The sequence below is a fragment of the Camelus dromedarius genome, chromosome 6 (assembly GCF_036321535.1).
Source record: "Camelus dromedarius isolate mCamDro1 chromosome 6, mCamDro1.pat, whole genome shotgun sequence".
Classification (NCBI taxonomy): domain Eukaryota; kingdom Metazoa; phylum Chordata; class Mammalia; order Artiodactyla; family Camelidae; genus Camelus; species Camelus dromedarius.
In genome coordinates, this window is record NC_087441.1 from 15544495 (window position 1) to 15567222 (window position 22728).

General features: G+C 44.5%; 1 protein-coding gene across 8 annotated transcripts in view; it reads right to left on the reverse strand.

Annotated features, from left to right (window-relative positions):
* The window catches only part of SASH1 (SAM and SH3 domain containing 1), a 217236-nt gene that overhangs the window by 13289 nt on the left and 181219 nt on the right, over positions 1 to 22728 (reverse strand). For 6 of the 8 annotated variants that reach the window (XM_064486597.1, XM_064486596.1, XM_064486601.1 and 3 more), the window contains 8 exons: positions 16823 to 17658; positions 11897 to 11971; positions 10271 to 10414; positions 6954 to 7089; positions 5995 to 6164; positions 5046 to 5255; positions 4086 to 4236; positions 191 to 304 (listed from right to left, as the gene is read on the reverse strand). In XM_064486597.1, the coding sequence (XP_064342667.1) occupies positions 191 to 304; positions 4086 to 4236; positions 5046 to 5255; positions 5995 to 6164; positions 6954 to 7089; positions 10271 to 10414; positions 11897 to 11971; positions 16823 to 17658 (1836 nt within the window). The remainder of the gene's footprint in view (positions 1 to 190; positions 305 to 4085; positions 4237 to 5045; positions 5256 to 5994; positions 6165 to 6953; positions 7090 to 10270; positions 10415 to 11896; positions 11972 to 16822; positions 17659 to 22728) is intronic. The other 2 variants (XM_031456509.2, XM_010993980.3) reach the window with 1 other exon arrangement.

Sequence of the window (22728 nt, forward strand, 5' to 3'; positions counted from 1 at the left end):
CTCCTAATGATCTTAATCAAGTACCAATCACCCTGGAGGAGTTTTAAAAACTCCTCTCCCTGTTGCCAGTTTTCCCAAAGGCAATGGCTCAGGCTGAAGAAGAAAGATAGTCACTAGCGTAAGACGTCAAGAAATGGCCCAGAAGGCTTGCATATGAAGATGCATTTACGATTATCTGTGCTGACAGTACCGTTTTCCAGGTTCTCACTGCTTTCATAGCATCCCGAGTCCCGCGGAGAGCATCCGCTCAGGCCCTGGCTGTCAACAAGCAGCTTCTCCTGGGATCCGGACTGGTCGCTGTTACCTAGAGAAGATGAGCACATAGCATGGGGTCATAAGGAGAACGAAAAGCAGGTTTCAACTGACCATATCCCAGTGTTATCCTCAGTTCTCACCATATGGTTTGAAGCTTTTGGACTTCGGAAGAGAACAAATTATTTTAAAGTAAATGAGATAAAAGTGAATAGTGAGATCAGAACATTTTTCTTTTCAAATCAAGTATCACAGGAAGATAAGTTTGGAGAGAGCGTACTTAGTTGAAATACATCAATGCCTTTTGAGTTACCCAGAGGATGACTCTGGCCTCAGGCCAAACAGGGAGAGGAGAAATTCAGAGGATCCTGCCAAAGATGGGGGAAGAGCAACTGCGGTCCTTTCTGAGAGATGGTTCCATCAGCTAGAAGCGGACAGTGAATAAATGCCCTGTGCATAAGGAGGAATGAGGTGGTATGCTTTTTAAGAGATCTAGAAGATTTGTTTCAAGTTATTTGTTCCCAGCTTTACAAATTGGGAAGCTAATATAAAAGTCAGGGTCAAATGAACCATCAAATTTTATTAGCATTTAGGAGCATTCATACCCCTCAGTGACATGCGCTGGCGCTCATATTAACTCAAAGGGAGTAAGGCTGATGAAAAGGGAATACAAACCCCTAAACCAAAGAGGGGCCGGGGGCAAATTCTTTTGTTGTTGTCACTGGGAAAAGGCTAGAGGTTTTCTTTCCTTTTTGCCTTCTCCCTTTGTCTTGCGTCTGCATTTCTATTCCCTGCACACAAAGGGTCAGACATGAAAAGCTCAAAACGCTCCCTAACTTGGAATCTGAGCACCGAACACTCTTAGAGTGGATGACGGAAGGCTGCATGTCCTGATCAGAAGGAACCCTTCTAGAGAGAAGCAGCTGACGTTTCCTGTTGGGGAAAGTCTGCCCAGAGTAAATCATGTGGCCTTCGTCACCCTAGCTGTTCTGTACAGAGGGCACAGGTGGCCTTACATGGGTTCAACGTTACAGGAAGTACGTCTCTCAATTGTTATGCAGACTAAATGCTCGGTCAATAAAAATGGAAACCAGGAAAACATTTTCTACATAAAATAAGTAGTTGATGATGAATGGCTTTTAATTTACTTTTCTTTCTCTTCACCTCCCCTCCCCCAGTGCACATGCGCATGTGCGTGCGCACGCGCACACACACACACACACTAAATCAATAAACCAGAAATCTTTTCTCAGTCCATTAAAAAAAAGAAACTGTGGCAAGGCCGAGGGCTGCCATCCCACACACGGGCCAGCTGTTCCTACTGCCCACTTAACACCTCCTGCTTGTGTTTCTCACAAGGAAAGCACTTTGTAACAGAAATCATGGCGGAACAAGCCCTTAAATTAGAACATCAAATTAAGAAGTGCTATTTTTGAAGTGATTAATGAAAAATTAACTAAGTGGGAGGATAAGAGCAAATCCTTTCCCCTTCCCCGCACCAGAAGTGGAACATTCCAGAGTGATGTCCTCATCGTGTGGAAGAGTCTGCGGATTTGGAATGGCCTTTGTTCTAGCCTAGCATATTATTTAGGAAAATGATACTTATAAAATGAGGGCTTTGAGCTATCAGTTACAACCCAGGAAGAGGAATCAATGCAGTTTGTCCTTGGCGAGATCGTTCAGGGGATGGCAGCGGCCAAAACAGACCCCAAAGTGCTGACCGATGGGAATAAAATGGAAAAGCTGTCCTTGCCACTGCAGGAAAATGCAGACTGCGCCTACATCTTTGGGGATGCCAGCCTCACCACACAGCAGGACACCTGAGGTTATTATGGGGAGTTAAGGGTCCCTCTGCATTGTGTGAAAACCACAGTTCAGTTTATAAAGTCATGAAACAGATGCCAAGGGGCTAAAGCCACTTTCTTCCTGAAGGATCCAATCAGCAGCTACTAGGCAGGAACCCAACTATCAAATTTAACAAAATTCTCTAAAACCAAAAGCCAGTGTTTCCCAAATAAGTTATCCTTCTTCACAAGGGAGAATGAAGCAAGATCTCTCAGCTCTCAGGAGATCCCTGGATCTGTCTAGTTTGACAGAAACTGATTGTGTTCCTCTAAGTCATCAGTTACTTCTTAAACACATTGAATGTAGAGTCTTCTGGCCTTAGGATAAGCCTGGATCCAGGCTCTTGGTACTAACTGGCACCCCTGAGCCCTTGAAGCCTTTATTTTAGAACCACTGGGGAAAAAAAAAGTACCACTTTATGTATCATGGATGTTCTAAACAGTGGAACAGCATAGATTCAAAATGGGATTTATGAAGAGGCAAAGAGCCTTCTTTAGACTTCTGAGTGAGCACCAGGATGGGCAAAGATTCCCTCCAGTGGATATCCCCTGGTGCAAATCTCAGGACACGATCCCAGGAGGGGCGAGGAGTCTGAGCCACTGCGGCACCACAGAGACAGATCCTAACACTCAGAATTGAGCTTTGCTCCTCCTGGGTTTGAATGCTAAAGGAAACGTATTAGACAGGGTTTATAAACCAGCTGTTCTCAGTGGCTGAGGAAGAGCAAATGAGCTATCTTATAGAGCAGATGTGGTCAAGAGACTAGATGATTTGATGTTAACTGATATGAACATAGCTGGTCAGCTACACCAGGCTCCGGGCCAGGCTCTGACACAACCTGGCCACAGACCCCCAAGGTGTCTCCAGGGGAACTCCAATACTAAAGAGACCTGGTTATAAAATGATGTTAACTACGAAACACAATTCCTTCCAAATCTATCCCTGAAGGCAGTGTGTTTATCTAGGGGTCAGATAACTGTTTGATGGTGTGTTATCAGTTAATTTAGAGGGAGGACCCATTAAGCAGAAGTGAATTTAACTACACTGAGACAATTGCTTCCATGTCTCTTGGGCTTGATACATTCAGTAATGTATAATTTTTCTTCCACCATTAACCATGGTTTTGGTGTGTCTTTTAGCAATAGAAATGCTGTTAGCCACTGATATCCCTGAAGCAGAGCATTTGAAAGAAAATGCATTTGAATTCAGTAACTGGAAAGGATACTCCCCCCTATGATGAATAATTCCAGGAATATTTCTGATGTCAGATTGAAGAATAAAGAGCAAGATAAGACTGGGTTAATGGAGCAAAGGATACAGTATATTCAAATAGACTACATAAAAGCTGTGAGCTCACTGAATTCTGCTCATGGGCTGTATAAATGAGCTATCATTTGGCTGAGAATTCGCAATCTGAAATTCTCTGCTCCACATATTCACTTGGAATATTTCTTGCTTCTTTAATGCAAGCTGATGAATTTCATTTATTCATTAACTAACCTATTCAATCAGAAAACAACTCCTCCTGTGCTTGAGAAGTAATTAACCCTCGGTGGGGCAAGATACTCCCAGTTTGTCAGTCCCTTTTGTGCCCAGGTATCCTAATGACCTCCTGAAGGCTGCATTTCCTACCAGTCCCTAAGGGGGCATGAACTGTGCTTCTTAAGAAAACTGCAGTTTGATGCTCAGTCACGTGGAGAAGCATTTTCCTCCATTATTACCTAGAAACACACGAGGAGAGGTATCAGGCAGTAAGGTTTTCTTTTTCTTTTCTTCACACTCCTACAAGACAGCAAGGTCTGCCCTGGGAATTTACGTCTTTGTGCAACTTGAAATAATACAAAATTGACCTTGGCTTTGGAAAGAGCAGGATCCAATGAGTGACTCCAGGGACCTAAGCATATGCTAGTTGCTTATGGGATGCCTGCTGGTGACCTGAGCACGTGGCTGCTCCAACAGTGAACACCCCTGTGCTGGGAGGGACTTACTGTCATATTCCTGTAACAGCTCCACTGCTGTCAAGAGAACAGCTCTGTGTTCTGGGTCCCTGATATTTAACTCGTCCAAGTCTTCCTCCTCCAGGAGCTTAAAGGTGTCCAAATCTTCATAGCCATTGAACAGGAAAGTGGGCATGTGCTCCTGTGAGGAGGGACAGAGGACAGAAGTCAGTCAGCAGGCCCAGCCATGTGATCCATGACCCAGAAAACCAGCCTCAAACCCCTAAACTCTTTTTCCATAGCCATTCTGACGCTAATAGAAAAGTTATTAAGGATCCTTTGTAACATGTTCTGTGCCTCCCCCATCCTACAGCTTAGCAGGCAGACAGGGCCCTGAACTAATCACGGATTAAGAAGATGTACTTTGCAGGCTGAGATGGACTCCACTGGCTTGCATGTCAATTGTGCCCTTGCTACGAACTGACGCCTGGAACAGCACCCAGGGCTCAGTGGAGCAGACTCTTCTTTCATTTAGAGCTACTGGAATCCAGCTCAGAAAGACTTGTGACTTCCTTGGGAGCAAGGCAGTTTTGCAAGAAAACAGAATCCACCCTGTAGACCCACCATAACAGGTGCTGGGAGTAATGGTGGGAGAGAGGAGGGAAGGGAGACCCTTCATGGCCTCTGTGAAGCCAACCAGGGAGCCAGGAGTTTGTTCTTACAGCCCTTCCAGGTAGTAGCTCAAAGCTCACTGCTCTTTGGAGGCTGCTGTTTGGACTAGGAGCAAATTCTGACTCGGGGTTTATGCCACTGCTGCCAGCGGAGGTCAAGGGCAGCATTACAGTGCCGGCAACGCCTTCTGTAGGGTCATGCGGACACATCAGAGCCACAGGCCGCCCCTGCTGGATGACACAGGTCACTCCTATCCTTCCCTGAAAGTGCCCTTGCTCGCTTAGTTTGGAAGGAGGAGGCAGTGTGGGGTCACGTGGGCCAGAAGAGGACAGAACTGACTTTGAGGTTGATGCGATCGAGGAGATCCTCCACCGACTTGGGCTGGGGGGGTCTTCCTTTCCTCCTCCTCCTGGTGGGGCGCTTGGGCTTCTCCTCTTCCTCGTTGAGCACGTCCACGTAGATGAACTTGAACGTGCCCACCTTGTTGTTCAACAGGCCCATCCAGGTGCCCATGGGGGGTTTGCTGATTATATCGATGATGTCTCCTTTCTGTGGCCCAGGAAACAAAGATCTTTCCATTAGGTACATTTCCATGCGCGAACCATCAGTCAATCAGAAGTGTTAATCGTGTGGATGTGAAGACACTATGAGGGCCAGAATCAGGGTTCCACGAGTCACCTTATACGACTGGGAGCCTGGCAGAGGGCCAGACAGGGCATTCCTGACCTTACTGGATTCCTCTTGCACCACAGGACAGTGTGTCTGAGGTCCCTCCCAGTGCTCGCGGCTAGGTGGGCACCTGGCTCTCTGAATGCCCTTGCCCTCGTCCAGAGAGTTCCTACTTCTTAGAGAAAGACTGTCCCACCAATCAGGTATCAGTGGCAATCCCTGTCCTGTACTCACTTCACACATTCTGTGGAACTCCATTTGTCTCGTACGAATGCCACTGATCACAGAGAAGCCAGTCATGTTCTGTCAGTAGGGAGAGCACAGAGACTAAAGGCGGGGAGGGCAAAGGGATTGTGGAGGGAAGCGGAGATCAGAGGACAGGGCCAGGGGATGAAGTGGTGACAACAGAGGATTAACAGGAGACCCACCTCTACCCCCAAATGCTGGCCGATTCTCTGCTTTGTTTTTCACTCTTAGAAGAGCCCGGTTTATCAAGGTAGCAGAGACCCTGGCCAGTTTGCACCAGAACAGCCCAACATTCAACAGCAGAGAGAAGAGAACACCTCTTATGGGAACAAAGAACCAGGTGTCACGGCACGGAGGCCAGGTAGACACACACCTTGAGCTTGAGCGAGTCTGTGTCATAGGGGCTGGGTGTGAAGTCGGTGTGCACCCTGGCGCGCCCACAGAAGGGGCCCCGGTAGGGGGGCTCCTCGTCATCACCGTCTTCTGACTTGACGCTCTCCCTGTTGCTGGTGGAGGAATCTGTGGTGCTCACTGTTTGACCACCTGCACAGGGAAAACAGGAAGAACACAGGTAAATACAGACTCCTGCACAGCAAAGCTGAAGGGCACAGGAGGCAGCAGAGATTAGCAAAGTAAGGGCCAGAGGAGGGAAGTCACGAGCCATAACCAGACATCAGGACCAGAGCAGAGTCCGGGGGAAGCTCCCAGCTCTCTGACTGTTCTCCCCAGTCAAGCCCCTCATTGGACAGGGGACTCCAGCACATTATCTTTATGACCGCGGAATCCGGGAGACCCCCTGGAGGAGGACGTCGCCAGCCCCTAACATGCGAAACCTCCCATTTGTCAGGCAGACTATTTTTTCCGCATTTTACAGATGAGGAAACCCAGAGAGGCCAAGTAATTTGCCCAAGGCCAAGTACTTTGAAAGCTGTGGGTTTAAACTTGGTCTCTCTCCCTACGGTGTTCGGCCGATACCACTGTTGGACGGGGAGCGGTTGAACAGCCTTCGATTCCATGACATTAGTAATTCTCTTGTTTTGTTGGCCATCTTCATGAGCCTTTCCCCTCGACTCATTCCTCTCCATTCTCCAGTTCTTCCTCTGACGTGCTTTCCCCCTCTTCTCCGACCAAAATTCATCACCCACTCTTTTGTGCCACTGTTGTGCGTCTGCTACCGAACAAACAGGACTCTGGGGTCAGGCCTGTCTCTGTAACAGCTCCCTAAGGGTCGGAACTTGGTCTTATTTATCTTTAAATTGCCTGAACCTGACATTTGGTAGAAGTCAGGTTTTGACTCAGAGGAAATCATCTGTGGTTACCAACTAGACGTACTCATCGAGCTCTGCCCGCTCAGGGAGCTCCGCAGACTCTCCACAGAACCTCCGGCTTTGAGCTTGGGCTTGTCCACGTGCTCGCTGTCAGGTTGAGAGGATGGAGGGGAGCCAGGCATCCCATCAAGGCCCGAATCCTGCAATGGGTTTCGACAAAACTATGTTATCAGAGTGGGCAGGTGTCCTTGTGAAATTCACAGCAATTCAGCCCTCAATGACATCAATCAAATCCACTTGTATACCCCGTCTTTACCCAATATACTCCTTTTTCATCTGTATCCTTGCTTCATCTTAAAGTTGTGGCTCGTGTAACTATTTAAACACTCAACAATTATTTTCCATGCTCAAATAGATATTCTTGAAAAACTATCTACCTTGTAGACAAAACATTGCGTTAGAAACGCTTAGAGACTATCAGCCTGCTCCCCAGTCCAGTAATAAAGCTGGACTTCAAATGCAGATCAAATACAATCCACTAGTAATGTACTATCCGGATGTTCTACCAGAAAACATTCAATCTATTTGAAGGGAAATATTTACACTTTAAAATAAATGTATTCCTTGTTTTAAAAAAAAAAAAAAGCCAAATTCTTATATGTCTACTTAAGACAGATTATTGAAATTAGCTAATAAGATACCAATTTAGGATCCAGATACACAGGTGGCCCTTGAACAACATGGGGGCTAGGGGTGCCGACCCTCTTTGCAGTCGAAAATCCGAGTATAACTTTTAGTTGGAGCCCCTTATCTGTGGTTCCTCATCTGGGGACTCAAACAACCACAGATTGTGTGCACTATGGTATTATCCATCTATAACTGGACCAGTGCAATTCAAACCTGTGCTGTTCAAGGGTCAACTGTACAGCAAGCATACCTCTTTCCTGACTATAATACAATTTCCATAAGTCACCCTGTGATTTTAGCTTCTTTCACTTCTTTTGTGTATTGTTAGGGAAAAGCTTTCAGATCAGAATGCTGACATCAGTGACCTAGCACGACTTCTCATTTTGGGGGTAACTACCATATCCTTAGCTGGGCAGCCCCTCATTTACACATGTGACTATAGCACGGTTGTTTGATTCGTGGCACTATACAGACGGACAATATCACACTTTCAAAAGCCTGCAGTCAGAATGGTTGACTTGCCCAGAGTGAAAACTCTCTGGCATATTATACCGCCACAGGAGTACAAAACCGTCTAAAGGAAACCTGTTATTTGCATAGTGCCGAATCATCAGAAGGGCTTTGACGAGGTTCTGCGGGGCCCTGCAAACTTTTAAGGACAATAGTAAGGGCAGCTTCTGATTCAAAACACATTTCTGCTTTACATTTAAGGAAAGCAAGCAAGCAACCTCAACAACTGCAAACAGAGTGCATTACCAGGAAGTTACTGAAGCGGCAAAGGATGAATTCCTGAGTAGGTTTTCACTCCTACTTTTGAATCATAAAATAAGCCATCTTTCCAATTAAAGTCTTTTCAAAATGCTTTTGAAAAACAGCAATATGAAATACACATCTCTGATACTATATGTTCACAAATACTTTTAAAAATTATTAATTTATTCATCACATATTTATTGACTGTCTATGAGAACAGATACTATTCCAGACGCTGGGCATATAGTAGGAACAGAGCAGAGAAAAATCCTTATCAGAATAGTTGGTATGTTTACTAAAAAGTTAGGGGAACAAAAAAAAAGAAAGCCTTACAACATTAATTTCCTCTCTCTAAAAAGCATTATAATGACTTATTTTTTTTTCTTCTGTGAAATGTCTGCTTTAAAAAAAAAAAGAACTAAAAATATAAGACATCTAAATAGTGGTAAAATTATAGAAAAATGCTCAAAATTACATTGAAGTTCTACGCTCATGATCCATAAAGCAGAAAAACCCTAGGAATGTAAGTTTACAAGAGCTTTTAGTGGATGTTTGAGTTTGGGGGAAAAGCCAGCTAAATAAAGTGCTATAAATTTGTGGCACTGCTTTCGCTGGCATGGTGTCTACTTCATAGGAGAGCACAGTTTGCTTCATTGCTGGGCAGAAATATAGAATCACCATTGCTCCCACACCCAAAGGGACAACAGTCACGGAGAAGAGATACTGGAGGCTGCCCAGACTTCCCTGTGGGTCTAACAAGCCACTGTTTCTCAGCCTGAACACTATCGGCATTTTGCATGGCTAATTCTTTGCTGTGGAAGGCTGTCCTGTGCTTTATAAGATGCATCCCTGACCTCTATCCACTAGGTGCCAGTAGCACCCAACACCACCCCAACCTTGCTGCAACTATCAAAAATGCCCCCAGCCAATGCCCTGGGGTTGGTGGGAAAGCAAAACCACTCTCTACCACGGCCTGTGAGAACCACTGTAACAAACTGAAAATGTTGTGCAGGCTTTGTTTGAATCACAGTGCGGGAGGCTGGCTTGCTGGTGTTCAGAGATTCAAACACGGGGATACTTGGTTCTTAACTATGTCCACCAGAGGGCAGCAGCTGAGCAAAAATGTCTGCTTTCCGTGCTATTTTATTTGTCAGATAACAGCATTACCTACATATTTCAAGTAACCAGTTCACACACAGGGACTTCAACAGACTACAGAATGAATACTATAAAGGTGCCAGAGGAAAGTGTTTTGAAAATCTAATCAAAATTACCTCAAGGCCCAGCTTTCCAAATGTCTATTCCCTCCACCCATACAAACTGGTCATGTTCCTAGAGATGAAATTATAAAAGCGGGGAAGCAGGGCGGGGGCGTCAGTTCTGTGATATCTCAACAGCTGCAGATGGGGCTAGTCAGTGAAAACACCCCCGCAGAAACGGTGATTATGTAAGTCCTGTAGCCAGGAAGCACTTTCTGAGTTTGCTCTGTGCTTCTAGAACAACTTATGCTACATTTATTTAAAAAGTCTGCTGTCTAAGAAAACTTGAGTGTCTTTTTTAGGTTTGATTCTGGTGACATCCATTTTGGAGCAAGGGATATTTTAGAAAATAAAAAGCCATTCCTCTGTGGTCTCATTTTCAGTGCTTAAGGCACTAAAGAACAATCATTTATTGACATGTCGGTCTTTCCTCTCATCGGTAGGTAGACGGCAGGCCCTTGCTTTGTATTCCCAGCACTGAGCATGGTGCTCGGATGACCCTAAGTGCTTAAGAAACATTTGCTGAATCCAATGTTTGTCTACATAAACCAAGCATGGTCCTGGGGATTGGCTAACACCAATGAATGTATTTAGCAGCTTTTTAAAATCTCAGACTGACCATCCTCAGCTTTCCTTGTTGTCAGGGAGAACCAACGGGGCTTTCTGCTCAGCCGTCACGTACCTGCTCAGAGACAGAGCTGCTGTATTTTTTAGACATTCTCTTCCTCATTGTCTCTTTCACTGATTTCACCTTTTTTCCAAGAGAGATGCGGGAGGCAGTGGGTGATTTGATTACTTCTTTGTACACAAAATCCCCCTCTTTACTCTGTAAAACAAAATGTCGTAAGTATCTTTAATCACAGAAAATGCAGCCCCCAAACAGGTTTTATTATTCAAACCATGAATGTTCTGTGTCTCAGAAAAACGTTGGCCCGCCCCAGGATCTTCACATTTTTCTATGTTAACTCAGTGCTATGTTATTTATCTTTTCGATTAAAAATTAAAAGCTACTGACTAAAGGGCTTTTGTTTATTTAAAGTGGGATGTAAGTCATTTTATTTTATTTAATCTTAGGATATCCTTCTCCTATTATATCTTTTCCCACCATTTAAAATATCCAAGGGGACAGTATTTCATCAGTAAAGAGTGATGCAGACGAGCCATTGTTCACTGAATCCCAGCAGCAAGGAAGAAGAGCAGGGTAATACTACTGAATCACCCTAGGGAAGTGGTAAGAACCAAACGGCAAATGTCAATCATTAGACGTCCAGCATCTGATCGGATTTATAATACTGCAGCACTTCGTGTGGTCAGCTCCCGAAAGCGTGTAAATTTCCTTTTCTGAACAAGTTGGACTGTGGTCACTTCTCAATCTATTTTGCATTGAAAAAAAAAATTTCCTCCGAGGAGGGGGAAAAAAAACTTTCAGTTTTTAAAAGACTGACCACATAAAATCACTGGTTTGCGAATCAATAAAATTTGATATCCAAATAAGTTTTATTATTCCAGGAAATTCTCACACTTCAAACAGATGGGTGCTTTAGCTGACACATGATCATTTGTATAAACAAATATAAAGCTCAGAATTCTAATTTCACAGTCTCATGACAAAATGCACAACGGGAAAACAAGACTATATGGAAAACTCACCTATATCCTTAGGACCCCAGAGAGTAAACGGTAGGAAGCAGAAACTGTACACCACACCGGGGCCCATCCCTAGGCTGCGATCTGGAGGCAGGTCTGAGGAGGCAGTAACCTTGGCCCTCAAGGAGTCTGGTTTGCTTTGGCCCCAAGGGAACTGGGTTCATTTCAGGAGACCCCAGATCATAAAGACCTAGGCGGAGTCCAAGGCTACGCACTTGGCCCATGATAAGGCTGTTTTTCAGAAATGCTGGCACATAGTCTTGGAACCCGAATCACAGGGCTCCATCTGTGGCACTACCTGTGCGTAACCAATGGTCACATGCACTTACAACTAATGTGAACAAAAAGCCCGTGTGCACAAATGACTAAGACCATGGAAACCAAACTCATCTGGATTTGTGACCTGAAGAAACCTGGAAGCCAAGGCATTAAAGAACTGGTGCTCCCACAGGGAAAGAGATGGAGGCCACAGGTGGTCACCATTCACTCCACGTGGAACAGAGAAGAGTCTTTAAGATGGTGGCTGAAATAGGGCTTCTCTCCAAAGGTGATTTTGGATCCCCAAGGAAAAGGTATCAGTCCTCAAAGATACCAAATTTGAAACTATGGCAACACATCACTTGAACCCAAACCTCTGGCTTTCCGTCTGCTGCATACTTACCATTGGGTCAGAATTATTACTGCCAATGTGCAGAGAACGATTTGTCAAGTCAAATCCTCCAAAACTGCAGGTTCTCTGTGGAAAGGGGAGGGCAGAGCAGGAATAATCCAGTTACACCTCAGGCGGCCAGAAGTGCACCAGCCCAACACAGTTCCCGTTTGCAGGACATCACTGAATCACAATGTGTTACGGGATGAAAGTAAGAAACGAGAAATGATGAAGAAAAAAATACATGATTCATGTTCTAAGGAGACGTCACTCATTTTGCCCTTCCACGGGCCAGTGGAACTGTTGCCTCCACCAGAGGTTCAGAATCCCCTTAATATGCGAGAACCAACTGATTAAAATAAAAATAAAAACAAAACCCCAAACTTACACATGTGTTAAGTGCTCTAAGATTCCCTGTCTCTTAGCAACAGAACTTCCCTTCCAGCCCCCTTACTGTTGGCTGCATCCAGTAGCGAGAATGAGGAAACATGTATTATGCGCTCAGAGTGGTCTTTGAAACCCAGATCTGAAGTCCTGCAGAGCCCTGCCACCGACAGCAGGCTTTCCCAACAGACTCTTCTTTTGTTTAGTTTTAAACCGCTGAGATGGAGGGAGAAAGGTTATGTTTACACTAGAGTCCAATCAAGCCAAGAGGATTACTCACTCATTGCTTCCCTGACCTAGCCAAAAATGCTGATAACTTTCCTATCTAACTGTCCAACTTACGACCCCTTTCCTCAGAGTGTATGAAGTCAAGACACCACATTTGCCTAAAAAGAAAAAGGGTGATTTTGTGACTGTTTCTGACCACACTTCCTCAATTTCAGTGGGAGAAATACTGACGGTATAAAGAATGAAAACTTTATTATCCTTTCAGTTGGTTTCAAATTTTATGGAACTGCTGGTTCCTGTGCTTTTATGTTTCCAGAACTTGGTTTGAATTCTCTGCTGTTTTTCTAGCAAAAGCTACTCAAGGACCACTTCCCCCCACAAACCCCCCAAATCTTTAAGAAAATGGAGGCACTCAAGACACACTGATTTTTGCTGCAACTGATAATAAAATTTGAGTAACAGATTTGGGTTCCAATATTCTGTATTACTTGTTTCTCACAGCACTCTAGCTAACAGCTATTAAATGGAGGACATGAACAGAAAAAGCACAATGTATGCTATAGACATTGCTTATGTGAAATCACCACACCGAAGATACATGTATTAACAGAACTGAGCAAGTGGAAACATCCTTAAACGCTTAGGTTTTTGGAATCACCCAGACAGAAATCTAATTCCTGGTTCTGCCACTTAACTTGCTGTGTGACTACAGGTAAGGTACGTAAACTCTCTTGAGCTTTCCTTTCTTCATTAGTGAAATACTCTCTATCCTGTATCTGAGACTTGTAGTACCACGGCCCCACAGAAAGCAGATACGCTGAGGATGTTAGTTTCTTCCATGACTTTTCGTGAAGGCGACACTGAGAAGTTGGTAGCTTGCCCTGACAACGGTTATACTGAAGTTTAGGCTTAGTCAATTTTCTAAAGAGACAAACGAAGAACTGGAGCTTAGTTCTGGGCCTTACATTCTGGAAGCTTCCACTGTCAAACCAGGGCAATCCCAGGAATGGGCCAAAAAAAAGAGAGATGGCAGGTGTGGCAGAGGGAAAGGCCAGGCATGAGATGCAGAAGCGTGACGGGAGGCAGGTCGGGATGCCCAGCATTCAGGACATCACACAGCTGTTACTCCCCCGCATCAAAGCTGTGGCTGCTGTTTTGAATAACCGACCATGGACACAGTTTCCGATGCATGTTATTCTAATTTTACATGAAACATCAGTGGACAATCTGATTTCTCTTACAGTCAATGTGACTGGACCTACCAAAGAGAAAGACCTCTGTATACGAAAGCACTCACCAAATCCCCTGATCTGCAAGCAACGTTACAGCTATCTCTCAAGGCTAATTTTTAACTTTAACTTTCCCTTTCCAGCTTAAAATGTCAAATAAATTTTCTCATTTTTTGCAAAGGCAGTCATTTTATTCAAGTTTCTTTCCTGTGACTCAGGGCTCTGCAGACACAGTATGGCGTCCAGATGCCTCGTCATTTTATGACTTTCATTCTTCCCCGCTTTGAATTCCAGCCTCCACTGCAGCTCTGGAGCCCAGAATGTTATTTCTGATGCATATGAAATAACTGACAAAGAATTTATGTGGAAACTATAACTGCAGTAAATTAGAAGCTCATTTATGTCTTCCTATGCATGTGTGCCTGCATTTCTTCCTAAAATAAAAAGTTTAGTGTAAAGGGTGGACTGGTTTTCCAACTACCAACTCAAACCTCCCCCAGTGATAGGCTAAGATATTTGGAACTGATTCCTCTTTATTCATGGAGGATGAGCAAAATTTAACAGCAAGCACTACTTGAATGAATCTCTTAACTTTTTCTGTATTGTCAGGGAGTTCTCAAAGCAGCACTACTTCGACAGAGATAACAGAATGTAGACAGACTAGTACAAGAAAGTAAACCAATCTTTGACTTTGGTGGTCTACCATAAATGAAGCCTAAATGAGGTTCTTCCAAGTTCAAACATCTCCTGTACAGATAATGAAAAGAACACTTCAGATAGATGCTTGTGGGTGAGGAGAGCCAGTCGATGGAATGGTCATGCAGCTGAAAACATGTTTGGGGGGGGGGGGTTGAATTTTTTTAAATGGACAAAATTCCAAAACGTCATGCATGTCTGTTCCCCCAAACAAAAACTGAATGACCAAATAAAAAAGCAAGACAAGTGACCGTTTCCAGGGAGTACAAAGCATTGTCATTTCCCTGAGGTTTCGTCAAGCAAATATGGCATTTTTTGAAAGACAAAAAGATCAAGGTTGAAGAATAAAGGAAACTATACTTTTCAATAAAATGAAAGATATGTGACAAGAAGAATGGAAAAAACTTTTTAACCAAACCAAGGAAATTCTCCCAATCCCTTATAAACAAAAACAAACAAAAAACCTCCGGTTGTTCACTTATTTCCCCCATGTTCTCTGAATAATTAGAAAATTATATTTTGTTTTCCTGATTGTATAATTATACTTACAAGCAATGGTATGTGCAAATTTCTAATTTAGCACTGAACACATAATTCAGCCGGTATTAAAACCGCCCAATACTGCCTCAAGCTCACAGGACTTTAAAAATATCCCGCCTCAGGCCTGTACTTGGCACAGAGGTTACAGAGTGCCACTTTTACGGGGGAAGAAATTGGTATGTGAAAACATGCTTGTCCAGATGTCCATACTCAATGTCAATGAAGAATTAATCACGGGCCGAAGTGTGCGCACAATGGCCCACAAATGGCCCAAATCTTAGAAATACAACTTCTCGAGAAAAAGTCCTGATGAAGTTACATCATTAACCTGGCAATAAATATTACGAGGGGGCACATGAGCAACTCAAGGCGTGCAACTGGAAAAATTCTCAGTATTACGTGACTGCAACTCATGGGGATGAGTCATCGGTTCCCAGAGAAGAGGTGGATCTGTCCCATTAAGGTCACGTCAAAAGGTACGGAGGTGGACGAACCCAGATGAACAAGTGATAACCAAGATTGGGTCGCCACAGTATTTTACAAAAGATCTGTGGGTCAGAACTGAATGAGTGATAAAAAGAACTGTTATTATGCAACCAAAACAAAACCAACTGAAACTGTTGCCATGATGGAGAAAGAGCCAGAGGAAAAGCTGTTGCTGATAATACTAAAAGTGTTGCAAGATTTGTAAGAATGTGAAAAAAAAGGAAAGCAATATCTAGCAAGAAAGGCAACACATGTGGGAATATTTGGAAACCTAAGGGCTGGTAGGGACCTAAGCATACTTTCGGAACAGAGAAGGTCATATTACAGAAGGCATTGGCCAATCAGCCTCCATTCCCACAAAAGCAGAACTTGACTGAATGAATTTAAATTACACCTGGGGAAGAATGTGAAGAAATTCTGGGAGTTCCTTCCACCACAGGAAGCGGCAGTGCAGTCTATTCCTTCAGACCTTCACAAGGGGACGGGCCAGCAGCCCCCAGTGGATTAAGCGGGGTGGGTGCCAAGGGCCAGCAGGGCGGGCAAGCCCACAGTTCCTCCTTGCCCTGCACCATTTTATATGGGCTCTTGTGCAAACTAAAAGTTGGGTAGGACTTTCAGGAGAAAATACCTATATTCTCGTTTAATGTAAGTCCTACCTGAAAAACAAATTTTACTAGGTCTCTAATAACTCGGTAATAAAGCTGAAAACCGTTTTCTTATTTGAAAGTAAGTACTTTACTCCTTGCTATGTTCAAATCTATGGAGCAGTGGAAGATATTTCTAAATACTGAGGCTTTTGTTTAAAAAGATAAGCACATCAAATATTCTTAAGTGAAACAAATGAGCTCTTTTTTTCTCTTTTAGATTTAAGAACTCTCTGTTGGCCCCTAGTAATAAAAGAAATATACTTTACAACGTTTTTCAAATCACCAAATTGGTGCTAATGCTGACGGCACTCTGCCGCGAGCTGCTTCCTAACTGTTCTAATTAACTCAGAGAAGAAGCATCTCTTTTGAGGGCAAAATATCCTTCTGTTTTGAGTCAGCTTCTCTGAGGTCAAGTGACCTGGTGGCTGGGAATCAAGACTGCCCCTTCTAGAAGGAGGCCAGACCCCACTTCTGTAATCTGGGAGCCCTCCTCTGGGTCAGCTTCAATGTTCAGTTCTAATTAAAAATCGAACAGCTGCAACTGGCAAGAGGGCAAATGGGAAAGGAGGGAAGACATTCCTAATGGAAAGGGAGATGAAGAATTTGAGGTGCTGATGGAATGGACCACAAGAAGGGGCGAGGAGGGATCCACGCAAGAAAGGCCACAATGCTTGACTGCACATCACAGAAATGACAAGGCCGTCCCCGTGACCATCTTGGTGACTCACGGACTTCTGGTGGATTCTCAAGAGAACCCTTTTAGTACAGCGGTCCACCGTGGCGGCCCACTTCCTCTTGGCCTCCTCCTCCTCCTCCAGCAAGCACCGCCTCAGGTCCTGCTTCTCAGCCTTGCTCAGCGTCCTGTCTGAGGCGGGGCGCACTAGCTGGGTCAGGTTCAGGTGGCTGTACAGGCTGCGCTCCACCACGTAGGTGACATTGAACTCGCTGACGGAGGGGCGCCCGCGCCCCCTCCGGCCGGGCACGCCGCAGCCCCCGCCCCCCTTGGGTTTCTGCCGGAGCAGCGGCAGGTCGCAGGTGCTGCTGTTAATGCCTTTTCTGGAGGGACGCTGGCAGAGAAAAGCTCTGGAACATGAATAATTAGTATCCGTTTTCTTCAAGCGGATCTGCTTCCGGACGCTCTGAACCTCCTCCAGGGACACCAGAAGGTGGTGCCGACGACGGTGGCTGTCATAGAAGCAAACCCCATCGGTACTTACCCCGTGGCTCAGGGACCCGAGACCCTTCTTCATCTCTCCCTCGGTGAGGGAGCGGGACACCTTCTGGGCCTTGTCTTCTTCTGGGTAGGAGAAGAACGTCCCCATCTTCCTGGGGGGCTTGATCAGGCCCCGGCTCTCTCCTTTGCTGAAGGTTTTGACCAACTTCCGGCCAGCCCCCCAGGTGTCCAGGCTGCTGGATGATGGAGAAGTGGTGAGAGAGTCTGAATCATCTTCCGGAGGTTTCTCAGGAGACGCATCAAAGAAAAATGGCTTCTTGTGCACTCCAGAGTAAAGGGCAGACCTTTCATCCGGGACCGGGGAATTCTCAAACACCTGTTCGTCCCCACCTGGAGGGAATCAACACAGACAGGGTCACCGTCTCCCATAATCATACCTCGGCATTCTCTTGCGGAGTCCTCTTTAGGCCCCCCCGACCCCGCAAAAAAAAAATAAGCTAGTCCACACAGCAACCACAGTGATCCCCCTCCCCACAAACACAAACCCTCCACAAACGCAGCTCCCGCTTAAATAAATGCATATAAAAAAGGAAATAATCAAAGTGAGCAAATGTATGGGTTCGCACAAGCTTAATGTTTTGGAAGTATTTTCTCCTTCTCTCAATATCTCTGCAGACCAAACACCTTAACAGACCTATTAAAAATGCCATTTGGAAATTCTAAGTGCCATAATTAGCACAATATTCCTTAGCATTTAATAATCATAGCCCTTTCCAGTTTGCAACTGCAATCCTCAGAAGCAAAGAATCAGAATCGTTCTCCCTCCTGAAAGGCCCTCCTGTTGAGTCTTGCTGGCTTTTTATGGTAGAAGTGTGATGCTTTGTGGCTGACAGTGATTTTTTTATGGGTACAGATGCCATTTAAGTAATTAAATCACCAAGGGAAGAGTTCGGGTGCAGAAACGCCATAAAGGGTCGTAGCTTGCAGATGCAATTGACAAATGGTTCCCACTGGACAAGCCAAACACAAAAAGTGAGGGAACTGGGTGATCCAAGCCAGACATTCCCAACAACGCAGGCCCTGCTCCGAAGCAAGGGCATTTAAGGGCCTGGACACGCAGGCAGCCCCATGGAGTGTTCCACTTCATCTCAAGGATTCCAGCTCTTGAAGCCTTCACTCGAGCCAGGTATCCAGCCAAGCCTTCCAGAGCCCAGTGGAAAGGTTTGGACTTGCTGGCAGGAAAATTGAGTTCTTTTCTGTGTGTGTTATGTGAACACATGTGAGAAAAGAAGTAGGTCAAACTCTGGGTGTAGTGATCCTAACTGGCTGTGTCCCTTTAATTATAAGGGAACTTTTGAGCCCTGCAGCTTTCGCCAGCTGAATTGTGAAGAGGAAAAAATTCAAAGTTCCTTGGAACAGAGGGATGGCACTAAATACACCAGCTGGGATGAGGGTGCCAGTGTGTGGTTAAATGTCAGAGATAAAGGGAGACGCCAGCTTGCTCGGGATGGGGGAAAGATGAGTGATTGCTAGCAGGCCTTTAAAATTTCAAGTTTCTGCCTTTTCCAACTGACGGGAATTAAAGTTACAAATAGAAAGAAAGAAAGAACTGCTGCTGTTAAACACCCAAGACGGTGGTGAGGAAGGCGATTCAAAACTACATCCAGTTCAAAGTTCTTATCTGCAGCACAAGCGTATTCACTCACAAATTATTCCTGGGTTTTTAAGGGAGTTTAAAAGCAGAGTCTCTGGTTCTGATGGATGTTGGCCAGACCAGAAGCAGTGTGTGACTATCACTAACGTTTCCTGTTCCTTCCTCAGGACCCTGACTGAAATGGAATGGAGACCAAGCACCCTTATATTGTTGGAAGTACAAATGGCAGCCTCTTCTGGATACAGTCTACCTTCCACTTCTGGGATGAAGTGATGAGGCCGAGAAAAGACGCACAGCCTGGTGGCAGGGGCAGCCCGATAGTGGACTTCTCTATGAAAGTAGTCCAATCACAGATCATGGCTTCACAATGAGCCCAGGTGTCCAGGAAGTTGTGCAAAAGCCCTCATCTACCCCTAGTCTTAAGGGGCTGTGAGGAAGTTAAGAACCTGTCACTCAGCAGTGGTCTGGAAATTTTCTGGATTCTGTATTGGGGGTTGTCATCAGAAATTCCAATACTTCCGTGTCACAAGTGAGTTTGGAACCAGCTGGTTCACATATGCCCATGACATATGTAGCTCTACTTCCTGTTTCTGGCGACTCAGCATCTGGTACAGTTCGGAGGGAAAAATGGCAAATGCTTCTGAAGAGGTCACCTTAGCCTGTGCTCAGGGAAGCCCTCAGATGGTACAGGCTCTCCTTGTCTGTGCCTGATGCGAGGCCCAAAATCCCAGCCTGGACTTGATCCTTTGGGTTTAGAGCATGACTTCCCCACTCGTCCTGACTTGGAAGTACAACTGTCCTACTGTCCCATTGGGAGAATGACAATCAAGATGCACTTTTCCCGTCATCATCTGGTCGTCATTTGGGGTATGATTTCCTTCACATAACTGACCTTTATCTATCTTGCTCAGCTGAGCTCCGAATATGGAAGGAAAGGTGATTTTGACAGGAGGAAGGAGGTGGGATATGGGATGACTTAATGCCAAGAACACAGATTTATGCCCTAGATTCCAGCCTGGCTCTGCCAGTCACCATCTCCAGGACCCTGGGCAATTGCTTTATCTCTCTAAATCTCTGTTGCCTCACCTGTAATAATGCCTACCTATCTTAGTAATATCTATTACAAAGCTATTAAGAGGATAAAATTAAATGAAGAAGGAGATGTGAAGGTATTTTATAAGCTGAAAAGCACTGTGCAAAAGCTAATGAATCATTAGCAGGTAACAGATGAATGGGAGTAATGAGGGAAGAGGATGGGTGGGTATCAGCTTCATAAAAATGGGCAGCTACAGGGCACTGACCTGGCCTACAATTTCATATTGTCTAGACTCATCCATGCCCCAGATAAGGACTTGAAGCTTGAGTGACAGATTGTCATTCTTCTGGCTTTTCCAAGACTCCAGAGCTAGGGGGTGAGAGATGGGGTGGGAGAAGAGTGGAGACCCAGGATGTAGCAGAGTCAGGCTGCTCAGATTTAACTCTGGGTCTCCAGCCACCTGGCTCGCTGACCATGAGGAAATTACTTCACCTCTTGGTGTCTGTTTTAGTTTCCTCATTTTTTTTTTTTTTAATAGTTTCCTCATTTGTGACATGAGGATAGTACTAGTGTCTGCCTCTGGTGGCTATTCTGAGGATGACATATTAAAAGGAACATAAAATCAAAGTGTTGAGGAAAGTGGCTGGCACACAGAAAGCTCTCAATAAATGTTCATTATTATTCAGACAACTTAGTATCGGCACAGGCATGCAAGAGGTCAAAAGGATCAACTCTTCCAAGGTCCTGGGGCAGGAGGAGGGGTTATTGTGAGTATGAATCTTTCCAGCTTTGCAGAAGCAGGTACCAAGGGGGCCTTTTCCAGTACTAGCATCAGTTCTCTTGCTGATTAAAACCACAGAGGTCTACTATGCAAGGGCTGGAGGAGCTCCAGTCGAGCAGGGTGTTGGGGGCAGCCATGAGCCTCACACATACTGGGCCTCCCCTGGCGACAGTAAGAAGCCTGGACAATAGCAGCCTAGCACCCCAACTCCCCAGACACCAGAGGTATAACTTGGGACTTGGACTCACTAAATCTGTCTTCTATCTGTGACACCTAATTCATACCCAGATAAAGTTCGCAGCTAAAAGTCCACCCAGTTATCACTTTTTACCTTACAGCTACCTCTTTGAGCATATTTCCCCCCTTTTCCCAACTATGTCTCTCAGAGATTGCTGAATTGATTTATTCTGACATAAATACACAGATGAGGAACTTCTGTTTTTATAAATGTTCCTCTAGTGGAAAGGCTGCCCCAACACACGACTATCATATATGAAGGGGCTACTGCACGGTGGGCCCAGTACCAGGTACCTCACCCATCTGCCTCATTTATGGACAAGACCTAGCACTCTCTGCATAATATATGAGACTTAACTTTGGCAAGTGGCATGGGGTTTGTTTAAAAAGTAGGATGCTCCCAAGGTTGAATGACAGCAATTTCATATGGTTCTACTTAACATCACCAAATGACACTGTGTGTGATTTCAGGGAGAGCTTCCACAGTGAGGAGAAGTCAGGCTACGGTCTATACTGTGGAACCATGATGGACAGGCAGGTTTTAAAACAGCCAGATGTAAATCAGCATTGCGCCGAGAATTACCACGCAAAAGACACTCAAAGGAAACCCTGGAATTAAACACAACCCTAAGTTTATAAAATTGGCCATAAAGCAGATAGTCTCTCTCCTTCTCTCTGTCTCTCTTGTCTTTCCTTTCCCTTTTTATCTCCACTTTCCCATAGTAACCCCTTCACCTTCAATATTCCTCTAGGGGATTTAAGCTGACAAATAATTATATCAAATAAAATTTAAAATACACTAATAATAATTATAGGAAACCTTCATCTATGTAAATAAGGGGGAATTCAGTTCCCTCGAAGGTTTGATTTATGTACAACAAAAAAGCCTCTACACTGATATTTTTAAATCTATATGTTAAAACTTTTAAAACTGCTCACCATGTAGATGTGACATTTGAACAAGTAATGTGCTTTTTTTGGTGGGGTGGAGGGAGACATATTCTTTCCAGTATTTCTTTCAATTCACTTTTATTTTCCAAACAGGAAATCTTACTCTTTTATTGCATCCTTTTGGGACAATTTTATAAGATGGTGCAAATGCACTTTACTAATAAGAAGGATGAACATGGTTGAGATTTAATCTGTCATAATTACACTTCAAAGGTTAACTATTCATTACAATAAAACCAAGATCAGGCCCCTTTTGACATTATTGCTTCATCTGACAAGTGGCTTAGCCAGTGAGCTAGCTCTTAAAGATCCACTTAGAATGGGAGGTCCTTATAGCCTCATCGGATTTGAGACTTGACACTCTTTACAGAAAGAACAAATCACCTCTCAGAGATCCGAAAGGACGTTAGTGCCTCGGTTGTCAGACGTTTGTTCGAGGTGGAGGCATATCAAATTTGGACTAAATTCACTGGGTGAGAACCACAGTCCTTTTGAAAGCAGAAGCTTACATAATATGTTATAAAATAAAGTTTACATGAAATGGTATAAGGACCAAATTAAAGCTGTACCACATCTGGAGAAGCTCCTACTGTCATACACTAGCCATTTCCCATCTTTGTAATATTTAAATAACCAAGCCCCTGGAATGCTGGACGCAAGGATCCTTCATTCCAGAAGGCTCTGAGCATTGCCCTGCTCACATGCAGACCCAGGTTCTCCCTCTGCCTGCCTCAGCCAGAACTCAACCCATCTTCCACTTGAAATAATACTATCTTTTTTAAAAATATTTTATTTATTTAT